The following is a 16,453-nucleotide window of genomic DNA, read 5'->3' as shown; positions in this document are numbered from 1 at the left end:
GACATCCTCCTCTCTCTCGCACCACCGTTCCACCGCCTCTTCCATCCCACTTTCCGCTTCCTCGTGCCCTCGCGTTACCGTGTTACCGAGTTTGCGATCCTGCCAGAGAAATAAGCCAGTTTCGGCGCTTGACCCGCTTCCAAAGTTTTCTTCACGAACCGTGTTTTCTTTTTCGAAGATGAATTATTATTCTTCTTCTTGAGGAATCGTATGAACAATATTCGATACGATATATCTTTCGTATATATAATATATAAGTCATGGATTATTATTATATTCTTTCTTTCCAGAAGATTTCTCTTTTTCTTCTTCCATTTAGATAAACACCGTGGTAATTTGGAAATTTTATTTATAAACATAAACATCTTCACGTAAATTAAATTTCCACGTCCTCCCACTCGATCCGTAAATAGCGTGTTTCGATATACAGCGACGAGGGAAACATCGTGGAGGAAATCGCAATTCGAGCATCGAACTGATCGACCAAGTTCCGTGAAAAGTGTGTAACGTTCAGGAGAAGGCCAGGCGGCAGCAGCGTCTAAGTTGAAATTCAGCCTCGGCTCGCTTGGCTAGGCGCGCGATCACGATTGGGGAAGATGAGCGTATCGTGCAACACGATCCGTGACAATGTCACGCTTCGAGAGAGAGAAAGAGAGAGTTCGCTGTCACGAAGAGAGGAGGGAAGCCACTCTTAATTCTCCCCTATCTTTCGTCGAAATTCGTCGTGGATTTATCGAACCAGACCTCCAGAACCGGATTGCATTTCACGCGCGTAACGTGCTCGAAATTGCAATCCAGCCGTGAAATAATAATTAGCTCGATTGTTCCGCGGTTCCCCGCGATTTATCCGCAGAGAAACTCGGATTGAACGTGATCGATCCGTTCTATTAAGCGATTTCCCATTTAGCGATTCCTATCAGACATCGAATTTTATCTGGGTATAAAGATCGAACGGCAGATCGATGATTAAGCGGGATGGAACTTGGATGAAATTTCGGTTGATTCAAGTGATTCTTCGACAAATTGTCGAATTTGTAAATCGAAGCTTCGAATTTACGAAATTGAGGTAATAAATACGATTGAAAAACGCGCTGTTTTCTTTCTTCTCTTTTTTTTCGTTTTAATAATTTTAACTGAATTAAAATCAGTTAAAATTATCAATATTTGATCATTCAATTTTATCGTCATTACCCATTCCTGGTACAATCGTCGTAATTCCAAAGTGTTGATCACATTTAGACGACCATCGCTGCCTCCTCGTCGCTGTTAATTCCACCCTTTCGTTTCGTTTGCACACGTGGACCGTGGGCTAATTACCTGTTCACGGTTACACAGTTTCGCCATTTCGGTATTGAAACCGGCCGAACGGTCGTCCTAAATTTCTCCTCGTTATCTCTTTCGCGCTGTTCACGTCGTTATCCCGCTCGACCTGGACCCGTGATGGGATGGCCCACCTCCTCTCGTGCATGCCTTCCTCACTCGTTACACGCATGATTTGTGCAACGAGTCAACGCGAGTAGTGGGAGAGAGAGAAAGAGAGAGATAGAGAAAGAGAAGTCGGCGAAGACTCGACGCATCCTCTCTTGCTCCTCGTTTTTCTAGTACTTGAAACGGTGTCTCGTCTCAACAGGGGGTCGATAGTACGCCACTCGTTGAATTCCTACCCTCGTTCTTCCTCTTGTCGCGAGATGGTGCAAGTTTAACGAAGGTGGAAGCGAGAGCGCAAAATGTTTTCTCAGTTTTTCGAGGATTAATATCGATTGCTGGCTCGAAACAAGATTATTTCTTTCGATAGGCATATGAAATGTCGAAGATAAAAATAAAGGAAAGAAGAGCTCAAGGAAGAGGAATATTCGAATAAAAATAAAAAGAACGAGGAAAGTTTCGAACGATGTCGAAAGCCACTTTCCATTCTCTATGCTATCACTGCTGGATAACCTTTCCTTTCTGGATTGTCTTTATATATATATATATATATATTAGATGTAAAGGCCATAAGCGGTGAAAGTTGGCTAATAGAATGTCTGATGGTACTATGTTAACACGGAAATTTAATCCTTCGATTAAACGTAGATTCCTTCGATCACATCGATGCTACTCGCGAAAGTTGTACGATTTCGGGCAGAGCCGAGTGACAAACTTGTATCCTACGTTTTGCAATCGAATTGGAAATATCCTGCCAAAGACAACAGAATCTGGAGCGACGTTCTCGTCACGTTTAGTCAGTTCGAGGAAAGCAGAGAAAATCAGGACTCGAAATCTGTTACGAGGACAGGTAACGATCAAAGTTGTTGCGAATTTGCATTCTCCAGAGAAACGGATTTGTCACAAGATTTGTATCCTAGACAATGTCTTCTGAATTTGAGAATTTTTACAGGAGGAACGTTATAACGCGGACACACCAATCGGAAAGATAATCGTGGATGAAGCCTGAATTCCTAAAGCGAAACGTCCATCGAGTCGTATACAACATGTACGTCTCTCTACGAAGAAACATGCGAATCACGTTCCCAAGGCGTCGACAGACTCGAACTAGGCATTTTCAAGACAAATGCGCTATCTGGAGCCAATGACAAAATTCAACAACGAGATTCCAACTTGGTTGGAAATGCTCACAGTTACCGCACGTACAACCGTGCTTGGAGGAGGAACGAGACTCGACTGCTGCTTCAAAGCCAATAAAAAACGCCAACAACGAAGCCTCTTCCCTGCAAGAAATCTTGGCGACCGAAAATACGGAGCGAGCCACGGAGGAGAACGAACCACCGGCATTACGTAGTCCTCGAACGAGGACGAAGAGACGTATCATCGCGAGCTTTCCATCCCGGCGAAACGATGGAAGAGGAAGCTTGGGCGCAACTGCTTGGCACCGATCCCCGAGAAATTTCCCATTCCCTTGGGAATCATGCTCCAAATCCTGACGACCGTTCATGATTTACCGGTTCCACGGTATTAACTTGCTCCGTAAAGCGATTTCTTTGCTCGTACGATGATGCCTCTTATCTACCAACGATGTCCGCCGCAGCCATAGTCTTTCATGCTCGAGTGGGGGAGGGGGGATCTCGAGGCGCGTCTGGTTTAGGTTAAACTATCTACTAGGGGTAGTTTGGGGGATGGAAAGGTTTTACGATGGTTTTTCTCTCGCTGTTGCGACACGGAATGAAACCCGTTGTGGATGGTTACCAGATCCTCGTGGGGAGAAGCGTTGCGTGACGATGTGTCAATTAACGTGACGGGTTACACGGAAGTTTGATAATTAAACTTAACGCGTAACCTCTTCTTGTGGCTGCATCCTGCGATATTTCGAATTTTCTTGTATTTCTGATTCTTCGTCGATGAACTCTCTGTCGATCGATCGTTGAAAAAGCGTGGTTCGAGTAAAAAAAGCACGTGAAAATTTAAATGCTCCATTCATTCGTATAAACAGCGAAGTTTAAATCGTCGATCGGGAGAGTTTCGTCGAAGGGAATCGATTATCATCCGGTAAAGTAGAGATTCGATGGATGATCGTCGATGATCGGCGGCGCCCGGCACGCGACGATAACGTCACGGCCGATTTTCAGGATCGTCTCAGAATTTCAATCAACATCCAGGCCGGCTATTAAGGATCGATAAGCCCGCGCCACGGTTCGTGGACCGTATAAAATGCAAATAACCCGAAGGGAGGAAGATAGGGGTCGGGGGTGCGCGTATTAACGCAGAAATTGAAATCCCATCGATAGAATAATCCGAGGCAGGCGTAGCGCGGGCCAGGAAGGAAGCCGGTTTCCATCCACCGCGTGATTCACTCGAGTATAATTCCGATCACACCGGTTAATGGCGGTGCGTGACAGCGGATCGGCCGTCGAGTTTCTCCAGAAAACGAGTGCCCTTACCGGCCACATCCGGCCGTGTGCAAATGAGGACAATTGAGGCGTATTAACACCAGGGCAAACCGGTCTTTTGCATCGAATAAACTTCCCCTTTGATTGATATTTCGACGATCGATATTTTGCCAATGATTGCGCTCTTATTATTATCGGATCGATTGGACACACTTCGTAACAAAAGTCTGGATACAGTTTTTGAAGAGATTCTTTTTTTTTTACAAAATGGTAATTGTTAATATAGCTGGAAAAGATTGCAACAGAACGAACGTTGCGAACAACGAGACGGTTTTATATGGATGATATCGTCTCTCCAATTGCGAATATTTTCACGTTCTTTTGAATATTCATGAAATCGTACAAGCAATGCTTTTTTACACATCACAATACTTTTGATAGAAAAGTTATCTCCATCGAAATTTTCATTTCTCCCGAACTCCATAAAATTCCAAAAAACGTATCCTATACATTTTTCTAACCTACATACATCTCCCACCCGTAATCGACACGTGACGCAATTAAACAAAAATCATAATAATAACAACAACAACAACAATAATAATAATAATAATCCTGAAAGAGGAACGATTCTCTCTCGATCACCGAGAAGATCGCAACATCGTCAACCATTGAACGTCAATTATCGCCGATTATCATTATTACGCGGCAATAACAAAATGTAGCAATTTGCCCGCTAATACTTGGCAATTTATCTAGCCAGCGCTCGAGCCATCCCTAATTGCCGTGCATTAAAACGAGAACTCCCCGTCCCTCGGACCAAGAACAGCCTCCCCCTTCCCACCCCTCGAGACCAACGAGCGGATCCCTCTGCCTGCGGAGTAATTAAACCCTGCGGAGAGACGGGGCACAGTCCATTGCTCGCCGCCGGTTCTTTCACGACGACGGCCCGCGACGCGACCGAGCAAAGAAGCCGCGCCGAACCGTCCAGTCTGCGACCGACAAGAGGCCCAAGTTTCGACGAAACGGAGTACAAGTGTACAAGGCGAACGAACGAACGAGGAGGCTTCAAAGGGAGGCTCCAAGTTTTCGATGTTTCTAAACGTCTCGAGTGATTCACTGGTCGAGTCACGGACATCCATAATACGAGGGAGGCCCGGTTGACAGCCGGCTTAATAGATTGGGCTGGAAACTGCAACGGTAAACTTGCGCTGGCGATTCGTCTATCTTTGCATGGACAGGTCGTTGACTAGCGCGCACGGCGGGGAGGGGAGGGAGGGGAGAAAAAGACAGAGGTTGGATGTTGAACCGAGAACCGGTAGTCACGTTGGCTTAATGCAATTTGCATGCATTATCTAACGCGGTAACGAGCAGTCCCGTGGAACGATGGAAAAGAAGAAGCAACGGACCAAGTCGTTAACCTCGCGCTCGTTCGCTCGTTCGCTCGCTGATCCCTGGACTGTAGAGGGAAAAAGGGAGAGGAAGAAGGAGGAGGGCCGCGGACGGGGTGATGGAAACGGGCCGGGAGACGACAAAGCGATGTCAAAGCCGATCGACGTCCGGTCACGCCCTTCTACGTTTCGATTATACCGTCCATTTCCCGCGAATCTCTCCATTTTCTTCCACCCTTGGACAAATTCTATCCCTTAACCATCTTCGCTAAATTCCATCGTCAATGAGGGGGATTATACTTAGGTTATATTTAGAGCTATCTATCACGATTGCTTCCTCGTTTCGATGACTTGTGTCGAGACTTGGTTTTATTCTTCTTCGATCTCTGCTCTTAGAATTATTATTATTATTGGACGGATTCCTTTTAACGGAAATTCCATCATCAAGACTATCAAACGGGTTATATTTAGACTCTAGGGCGCAATCGGTCTATCACGATGACTTGGATCGTATTCCTTCTTTCAAATAATCCATCTCTTGGTATCTCTATCTTTCAAAAATTCTATCGAGACGCTGTCTGCTCTTGAAATTATTACTATTACATCAAGTTACAAGTTCACGAAATTGTTTTAATTCTCCGTGCGTCTATTCGAATATATATACACGCGCATACTTCGTCAAGCCTCGCGGCACTGATTCTCCGCCCTGTGCCAAGAAATTTTTCCACGGGGATCGGTACGGCTCCTCATGGCGAACAGAAATAGGCGCGGTCCCGGTTACGCCGATGGATTATAAACACTTTCACCGCACGATTCCTCGTAAATCCTTGGATTGTCCTATCTGCTTTTAATTTTATTCCATCGATCTTGTCCTCGATATTTCCGCCCGAAAAGAATTTTTCTTTCCATTCTCCGCCTAATTACGATATTTCTATATTATATTCATTTATTTAGACGATATCGAGTACACGTTTGCGGGGAGCTTGGAAATATTCACATCGTCTTTGCGTCTCCAACAAATTCGTTCCTTTATACGCACCCACGCGCAGCTTCTGTACACCGTGTATAATATAGATATAAATAACGAGCCAGCAAGAAGACAAATTAAACGAGGACAGGAAACACGGGGAATCATTTTCCCGCCCACTTCTTCATCATCGTTACGAGAAGAAGCAAACAAGGAACGAGGATGCTCGGTTGCATAGTTGCATAGCGAAAAACCGTTGCAAGTAGGTAACAAGTGAAATAACACGCGTTCGATCTTGGCAAATCTTGTCCAAAACCAATTTTGCTGAAACGCGATGCTTCGAATATGCTATATACGCATATTCTCGAACGGAGCGAAGGAAAACGATACTTGTACGTTGGCCACGGGTCTTGACACGGTTGGTCGGTCGGTCGAGAGCAATATTTGGACTCGAGGTCGGGTCGAGATGTGTCAACAGAGCCGAGGAAATGGACTGGTCCGAACCGGTGGCAGAATTATACGAAACTTGCCTCGAGAACTCCATGGTGGGGAGGCCATGGACGACTTTCGCCTTGGAAGACGGCTCTCTTTCCCTCCCCTATCCTCTCTCCACGTAGGCAGATGCGAGGACGCGAGGGTAAACCGAAAGCAACCGCAAACGTGACGGTCAGCGAGATATCTTGTTGCGTTCACAGTCTCGAGGAATCCTCCAAGATGGTCGTTTGGGATCGGAGCTAGGAAGTCTGCCGACCTACTCGTCGGGTTAAACTAATTTACCCGAGAATTCACCCTTAGCCCCTTGAAAATCTATCGAACTGGAAATCTCCTCTTCAAGATTCTCTCTCTCTCTCCTCCTCTTTCTGCTAATCCGTAGTGTTCACGGATGTTAGGCGACAAAAGAAGAGACGTTTCGAGGAGCGGGAAGAGGAGGGCAAAGGGAGATCCAGCGGGAACTGTTTAATTCGATTAATTAGTCCGGACGTCCGGGAGAATTGAGCTAAAACGTTTGGTCGAGCTGCCAGAGAATTTTCGACACGGGACGATCGATCTCGTGCAAGTAGAAAAATTTTGGAATAATTCTCTCTCTAAAAAAAAAAAAGAAAGCTTAGTTAAGAAATTCTTCAAGACGTTGTATAAAGATAAAAAATGTCCCGACACGATCTCACGATTTGTTTCTCTTCTTCTCAGAATTTTCATAGATTATCATGGATGTTCCTCACGAAAGAGAAACTTTCTTCGAATAATAAATTCACAGGAACACGTAGAATTTTATTTTCGATTCGAATGGAAAATTAAAAAAAAAGAAAAAAACAAAATCACGCGCACACACACACGAATTCGTCGGTGCAGCCAATCGTCCGTAGGATGTAGGTCAAGCCCCTCTTGCCTCGCCGGCCCAACGAATTGCCGATGGACGGAGAATTAATCTATTTATAACCGACCCCCCGACTAGAGATCGCTTTTCTATCACCACCGGCAAAACGGTGCAACCCATTTCTCTGCTCCTCGCAATATGAACATTTCCCCGACGTGCTTTTTTTTTTCTTCTTCCTTTTTTCAGCGCGGGTAACGCGAGGGCAATTGGTTCGATCCGTTGGTCAAGAGATCCGGTGACTGCAGAAAATGAGATAACGGAATTAATGAGCTACTGTGTTCGAGAACAGAAGGGACCTTAATCAAGCTTCGTTGGGATGCGCGCCACGACAAACCGGCCGGTGTTCTTGATCACGTCCCTGAAGCGTCTCTGAAACTCCCTTTTCCTCCTTCCTTCCTTTTCTTTTCTTCTTTCATCCGCCACCACGCTTGCCAATTCCGCCTTGCCTTGGGTATATCTCGCCTTAGGTTCGCTCAGGCTCGAAACTTTCTAGTTATGAAAACGAATCTTGGCAAAGAGCTGGGGAACGGACGCGAAGCGATCCACCGACGACACGTCGGATCTTTGACCTAGCGTCCCGTTCCTGATTGTCTCAAACGATATTGGGTTAAGATCCGTGACGAGACTTTGCACCATGGATATAAACGCAGGGAAATGGAAACTGCGAGAGAGAGAGAGAGAGAGAGAGAGGCGAGATTCTCGATTTGTAAAATTTGTAAAATTTCTGCTACATTATGGACTCATATTTTCTCATATTGTAAATCTTGTTTGAATGTTTGAAAATACACAGATCTCGTATCGAAGAACAATAACAACGCGATAGACATTCTCGAGTCGTAAAAGATGAATAAAAGTAATCGGATATCCGTATTTCTCCTTGTTTAGCGGCGTGTAAAAATTCTGAAAACATTTCTGCTACGTTATGGACTCATATATTCCTCATATTGCGAATCTTGGAACGTTTGAAAATACACAGAGATCTCGTCTCGAGGCGAATAATAACGGGGATAGAATTCAGTCGATACGTTTGGATGCATTTTACATCTGTGCAATATGCATCTTCTTGCGAGGAATTTTGCCAGGACACATATATTACCAACGATCGATGCTATTAACTCGTTGGCGGTGTAGCGCGATCTTGTGCGGCAAAAGAAGCCGAGTGAGTCCCTGATGCAGCTATCGGGGACGAGATAAACGAAGTTAATGAGCCACTCTTCGAGAACAGTGAAGTCCCCTAACTAGCAACACGTACACGTGCGCACACGTACACGCGCACACACGGCGGAAGGCCAATATACACTTGACCACGATCCTCGAACGATACATTCCGCCTTTGTTCTTCGTTCTGTCCCACTGTCCGACCATTGTTTCGCGGCCGAGATTAGACGGGTTTCTTCTTCGATCTTGACAATGATCGATCGTGCCTTTACTTCCAGTTAACACACGAAATCCGCGCTTTTTCGCCCTAACGATTTCCATTAACCTCCCTTCGAAAAACGATCTCCCTTCGTGACCAGACTTTCTCTCTCTAAAACTCATCTAAATCGTACATCGGGGGAAAAAAAATCTCCCCGATTTTTATCTCGTATCTATTCTTCATTTCTTCTCGATAAAAATAAACAGCCTCGTGCAATATTCCATCATTATTCTCTATTTGTAATTCAATACCACTCTTCTTCGTTAAGAGAAAAATGTTTGCAAAATGTTTCGTTTCAAACATTCCTCTAAATTATCCCTTCTCGTTTCCGCTAAAAAGCAACCGTGAAAGATTTCGATGGAAGAGAACGATCGACCCTCACCTCCGTGAAATTTTTCTCGTGAAAATCCGGAGCTCGCAGAGAACAGGACACGTAAAAGGACACGCATCGAGTTCTCTCGCGGAGGAGATCTTCCTACCAGCCAGGCTCGTAGGAATGCAAATTCGTTTAGAGAAGAAACGAAACGCTCTCTCGTTGAGTGCGCGCACAAGTCGGGAGCAAAAGTAGTGGCGAAGAATTGCGAGCGACGACAACGACAACGACGAGGTCAATCCTCGTGGTGGATACGTCGGTATGCGAGCGTGCAACGACTTCGCTGACCGTGGGAAGCTGTCTTGGATGTTAGGTAATTGAAGAATTTCTCAGAAAATGGGCGCACGCGCGCGTCCAACGGAGGAGCAAGTTTCGAAGAGTTTACCTCTGGTGAGTAAGAAGCGAGAGTCTTTCGGACGCTGCCTTCTTCGTCGGCAATTAAGCGTGACGCGATGCCATCGATTGACGGCTTGGATACCGTGCTTATACTTTAATCGCACGTGCAATTTTCCTAGGGTTGAGTACACGCGTTTCTTGGAAGAGTTGAGAGGAGCGAAGAAAAGTTCGTGGAAATCGGAGCTAAACTTTTCTTTACCTGAATCCTTCTATCGAATGATTTTCAATAAATTTTTCTCAACTTATAATTGAACTCGCTACACGTTTCTCAAGAGGAAATCCATTTATTGGAACTGAAATTTTCCTCCTTCGAATGCCTTATGAATAATTTATAATAAACTCTTAGCTTCCATTACGAGAGGATGCGAAACGAAGACTCGTGCATACGAGAGAGAAAAAACAAACCGAGTACATCGATCATTATATCCGATCCCCTCAACTCTGAATTTGGTTCATTAGAACGAAAAGTCACACACGAGCAATGGAAATCGGCGCAACTTCTATTTATCGCCGGATCGTGACTCGTGTAAAAGTGTGTACCGCACGAATCGACACAGGTTCGGGAAGAAAGAAATGCAATCGATAAATAACCGAGATGATTGCGGGCAGCAAGCGACGCAATTCCTTTACGATCGACGTGGAGAGCTGTTGCTCAACCCGTCCAATTATGAAGGCTCTCATAACCCAGCTAATTAAATTCGATAAATTATTGCGTTCCGTTTCGACATCCTCCTCCTTTCGAATAAAGGTGGAAGCGGGCGCCGCCTAGGCAGATTCCCGCGCGGGGAAAAACCGCGGAACGGTTTAACCTCGGCGGGGTGGATCGGCGGGGCGCACAGCCGCAAATGACACCGAGCTAATTTTCCGGGTGGAAAATCACGAAGCCGGGTAGAGAGCAGGTAGCGTAAACGCAACGTGTCGGTGACACCTCAACAAGTGGATACGGAACGCGTGCGCACGTGTCGCTGACACACGTACGGCCCGTGTGTGCACGCTGCGAGAAAATCGCCGATAAAAGGGCAACGCGGAGGGGGAGGGAAGACGAAGTCATCGACGCGGATGCGCCGCTTTCCGTTGCAACTGAGAATTGGTTTGCGATTGGAGATAATTCTTCGATGGAGAGAAAAAAAAGAAAACGGACGAAAAAGTTGAAGCAAAGAGGATACAGCTGGTACAAGAAAACGTGGAAAGAGAGGCAAAAAAGGCGAGAGATAAATGGACGGGAAAAAGTGGAGAGGAAAAAATGGCGAAAGAAGAAGGGAAGGGCCCGTTATGGCGACCGTATTGCATCCCATTAACCGGTCGACCGAGTGATCTTGATCCCATCTCTCACCGCGACGGCGCCCTGCTTCTTCCCCTTCCGATCCCTCAAACTCAAACGTGATCCGGCCGCTAACGATCGCCGCCGAGATCATCGTTCTACGCGTTCGGAGTAACGCGCCTTCTCACCGCCACGATTCCTGGCAAAGTGTTGCCACTTCGATCCCTACACGATCCTCCCGTGAATAAAGGTCAACGCGCGATCACCGTGGCGTGTAAACGATAATAAATCGTGTTACGATAATAATTCGTATTCGTTTGTCGAGATAGATCGCGGGATAGAAGATAAAGACGAGTCGTGCGTGATTAGGATCGGAATTATTTCAATCGCGACAGGATAGAAAAACGAGTTTTACTTTGAAACGATTAGAAACTATCTACAGAGAAAGTTCCACAGGGAAAATCCGGTTCGATTTAGCTTCGATAAAAATGTAGGATATGTTTTTAAAGCGAACGGTTTTGATGCGGTTTCACGCTCAGCCGACCACCGTCGCATTTTCCCGCGCGATTTATCCTACGAATTACTGCCAGATGGCGCTGCGGAGTTGCGTAAACGTAACACGGCGATTGCATAATCGCGAGCGGTGGCCTTCCGATCGAAGACGCGACACGAAACTCGGCCAGGTCGATAACCTGCAGCCCGGTTGTGTTAATTAACGGCGTACACACGAGCCACCGGGGTTACTCGTTCCTCCACTCGGCCCAGCCTCGACGAATTCCCGTTACCAACCTCGTTTCGCCTCTGAAATTCTCTGCCAATTACCGCTCCGCGAATTTTCATAATTTTTTATTCCCTCGCTCGCCCTCGTCCTCCGCCAAACGGATGCTTTAATTGCAACGTGACGCCACCGCTCGTCGCGTGCCGTTCTATTTTTTTTCTCCTCCTTCTTCTTCCCTTCTTCTTCTTCTTCTTCTTCTTCTTCTTTCTCAAAAAAATGTTCGCACGGGGAAACGTTTGAACGTCCGCGCTTTGAGTACTTGGAGCGGAGAAAATTAAAAGAGAAAATACGGAGGGAAAGGTGGTACGATCGAATAAATCTTAGCTGGGCACAATCGTTGGTAGATTCGATTCGGGGCCAGTGGCACGGAAGACTACACACGTGGCAAAATCTCCCGCCACAGATAGGCAACGTCGTACGTGCTCCGTTACTCTGTAGATGATCAGACAAAGGGGGAGGGAGGAGGAAAGAGGATAGATAGGTATATACACTACGCTCACCTGAACGTCCACCAGATGTTGAAGCACATCGTGTTCAACCAGAAGAACGCGGCAAGGAAGAAGAAGTGAGCCATGATTGCTGAAACAGAAAAATGGACTTGGTTAGTACGTAGTTCTTTCATGGACTCGAGGAGAGGCTCAAGGCTACCCCACCGCTTTTCTTCGTCCCTGGGAGAATTATTTTTCCCACGGAGCTCGAGATACGCTGGAAATAACGCTTCGATAACGGGAGGAAATCGTCAGGAAGCGATTCCTTTCAGCGGTCCCTTTTCGAAAAAAAAAATTTCAAATAATTACGAAGCGATCGCCAAGTTGCAAACAATTTATATATATCATCAAATTTCAATGTCGAGACATGAAATGATATAAATAAATTATTCATCGTCTAACAATTAAACAGTCCTTCAAAACGGACAGATATCATAAAAGTCATCGCTCTCCCTTCAGAACTTCTTACGACTTACTTATTTTAAAATTCCCGAAGAACCACCAAGAGATCCCCCTAATCAACGAACCGGGTAGATACAAAAGAGCTCATCGACCTTCCCAACGCGTGCCTCCAGCTGATGGCACGGCGAACCCCGTCGAAACAAAAGGAGACAACGCCGATTCCCAGCTTCGCGATGAACTTTCAAAGATTCATGAAGGGGGAAGGGAGGGGAGGGAAGAGGCAGCAGGACCGTGGCTCATCCAGACAAAGCTCGGAGGGAGAGACAGCTTTTGTAAAGATCCGTTTGAAAAGACGGCTCCGCGCACCGGTTGACTGGGAACGCTTTCGGGGGTAACACCGGGGGTCTGGACTCGATAAATTTTTCACCCTGTCGTCCGCACTCGTTCTTAGAATTCGCGGGAGGGCGGAGGGATACAACGGGCTCGTCGAGGGAGCGATCCAGCCGCGATCTTGGCAGCATTAATTTCTGAAAGCCCAAGCGATCGAAAAAAACACCACTCGATTTTCTCCCGATGAGTTTGCAAATCGGTTTCGCGGATTAATTTTTCAAAGCTTAATCTGGAATGGAAACGCGTGCCGACGAATATACACACGGGGAGAAGAAAACGGCCCTTTGACGGAGCGAATTCTCCTCCTCCCTCCTTTCAGTTTGCCATTAATTTCTGAAAACGTAATCGCGGGACACGGGCGAAAACACACGTGGCAGAGAGACGATCCTTTCGATAGAGGACCCTTGCGAAAAGCGAAGAAAGAAATCACGTACCACTTTTGAGAAATGAATGGGCCTGTGGGGCGCGCAAAGGAACCAAAAGGTTTCTATTTAGTTGTTGCGGTGAGTGGCGTGTCGAGGGGCGAACTCCTCGAGGCTCGCGTCCGTTTGCTCGCGCAAGGGCGCGATGAATATATAAAAACGCAATCGACGCGTTTGTATAATGGCGGATGGAACAAAAAGGCTGGCGTAGATGGCGCGCCCGGTTTGTTCGCCGCTTAATAAGTTTGATAGGGGTGGAGTGGGCTCGATAAATACGGCGGGGCAGTTTCGACATCTAAATTAATAGAATTGAATTGTCGTAGGTACATATTTAATCGTATCACCGGTATTGTTGCAACCGACCGTTTTCCTCTATTCATTGGATCAATATTGGGCCAACGGTGTTTTCCAATAAACGAAGGTTGTAACGAGGCCGTGGTGGAGCGTTGTTGCGCAAAGCAATCGATGTGAATATACATGTATGAAAATATATATCGTATATCGTATATAAAGGGTTGCGTTCTTTTGTGAAATTGCATCCTATACATATTTTCCTTCCCCACTCGAAAAATTCATCATCTCGGATGAATCGGGCAAATTTTAAATTTCTCTCAAAATGGCATTCGCATTTTGGAAACCAGTTTGTTACGTCCTCGGTGCCAACAGGCGGGTGTCAGCCGGGTCTCGTCGCGTATTTTATTTTCCATCCCCTACTTTTCCACCCTCGAATCATAAAAGCATCGCAGTGTTATCCTTTGCGATAGAATATATCTCTGCGCGAATAGCTTTTCCCTCCCCCCGTTTGTTATTTCCATGTATCCAAATTTCTGCCACTAGCATCCTCCTATGACATCAAACACGATATAAATACTCGCCAATTCGGGACGCGTGTAGAATGGCAAAAAATATTGTAAAAGGCTATTACGACAATACGAGTTCTTTTTTTTTCCCGCCCGTAAAATGCAAGTACGCGTTGCACTATTTCGTAAAATTTTGTTATTGCATCGCAACAATTATCTTATTCGAAGTTTTCAACCAAACAATTTTTTATAGACTAATTATTATATCATTATATTCCGAGATAAATTATACTTTTAAACGTGTTTTGAAAAAGTATAGAAAATTAAATTTCAAGCATATTATAATTACTCGAAAATTTTAAATAATGCTGAGAGTGTGTAAATCCGTTCTTTGTATATATATCTCGATAAAATATACGTGAAAGAAGCGTTCAAATATTCTTCGTCGTTTACTTATTGAAAAAGACGTTTATAAAGTGTATAAGCAGTGTGATCCCGGTGTTCTAACGATGTACTTGCTCGCGTCGTATCTCGTTGCCACACGTCACATCGACAAAAGCGTGTTGAACGTGTGCTCAAGGAACGCCGATGACGCATAAGAAAGTTTTGTAACCGCTTTGCGATTTGCATTCACTTCTCGTTTAATGCACGCCGCCAATCGCGAATGTTTATAATCGTAATTCCCCCCTTCTCAATTATGCAACTGTGAAATGGACAACTGTACCGGTCAAGCGTTAGAGAAAGATCGTTCCAATTAACATAAAAATATGAGAAAAAACAACTGCTACTAGAAAAATGGCCTCGAACAATTTGTTCCGCTCGATCGAATTGAAGGGATTTGTCAATTTTCTGAACAGTTTTTTATGAGGCTGGTGTCGAGAAACGAGATACGAGAAATTAATTTCGAACCGACGACGTTGCGATATTTTCAATAGCCGAACAGAGTAAATCTTAAAACAGAAGAGAAAATTACTTCTTTTCAGTTTAACCTCGATCAGTTTAAATCGATCCCGTAATATTTAAGACACAAGACAACTCTATTTCGATTCCCATCTATTATACCCAACATTATCTAAAAAGTTGATTATAAAGAGAGAACAAACCTTATCGAAATCTAATCGAAAATCGATCATCCATAATAAAATCATCCATACCTCATCCTCGCTGCATCGTCTCGACACGCAGCCGCGAAATTAGACTTGTCCTTAGGCGTTGTTCGAGGTTGATTAACAAAGCAGCCGAATGACGCTTGTCGACGCGGATTATTCCGCGAGGCGAAAAAGGGGGCGGGGGGAGAGACGCGCGTGGATCGACGCGGGAAAGAGAGAGATTTCGAAACACGAGCATTTTCCATTGGCTCGAGGTTGCTCGAAGCGGGATTAACGGGCGCCACGGTCGGGAAAGTCGTCCGATAATTCTTCGTCGAAAGGCTTCCGCCTGCGGCGTTTATCGCGCGCTCCGGAAATAATTAAATTTCCAAAACTAATTACGCCTCGTTGCAATTACAACTCTCGCGACATTCATCCGTGAACGGCGGTGCACGACACACCCTCGCGCTTCGGCTTAACCCGAAATCGTTTCCAACCCTCTTTCAACCCCCTTCTTTCCAAATTTACTCCGCTCGGACACGGAGGATTGGCCGCCCTCACGTTTCCAACCTTTGTCTCACCGATAAATATCGAAAACAGGAGTTAAAAATTGGGAACGATCGATTTTCTTCGACGAACTACGTTTCCATTTAATTTGTAACTTATGCTTTTTCAAATTGTACATGTTTATCTTCATTCGCGCATTTCATTGCAAATATTGTACTCGAGATACTTTATCGAAACCTGTCTACATCCATATACATTGTTCAACTATTCCGTCTTTAAAAATACGACGGATTCGAATAATATGTATCATTTAATGTATAAATAGATACGAACAAAGAACAAATTTCTAAAAATATTCCAAAATAAAATTATCGTCCGCTGGATTCTCTTCGAAAGAAAGAAAAAGAGAAAAAAGAATAACGATTATATAGTATAACCACGATATCGATAATCGAGTCACACTTCCTATTTCCTCGAAACGGAGAAGTTTGTTGGTCGGAAATTAGGACTGGAAGGAGGATTGAAAGTGACAACGGTCGAAAGGAGGCCGTGTTGAATCGAAGTAGTTTCGAGA

The 16,453-nt window shown here is 45.2% G+C and overlaps 1 protein-coding gene across 1 annotated transcript in view; it reads right to left on the bottom strand.

Moving 5' to 3' along the window:
• Nucleotides 1-16,453, bottom strand: part of LOC107998261 (probable G-protein coupled receptor Mth-like 1) — a 147,178-nt gene that overhangs the window by 76,602 nt on the left and 54,123 nt on the right. The window contains exon 4 of the mRNA XM_062072563.1: nucleotides 12,283-12,361. Coding sequence (XP_061928547.1) covers nucleotides 12,283-12,361 — 79 coding nt within the window. The remainder of the gene's footprint in view (nucleotides 1-12,282; nucleotides 12,362-16,453) is intronic.

Source organism: Apis cerana, linkage group LG3 (assembly GCF_029169275.1).
Source record: "Apis cerana isolate GH-2021 linkage group LG3, AcerK_1.0, whole genome shotgun sequence".
Classification (NCBI taxonomy): domain Eukaryota; kingdom Metazoa; phylum Arthropoda; class Insecta; order Hymenoptera; family Apidae; genus Apis; species Apis cerana.
Note: the sequence above shows the minus strand (reverse complement) of the source record. Positions and strands in the feature narration are given on the sequence as shown.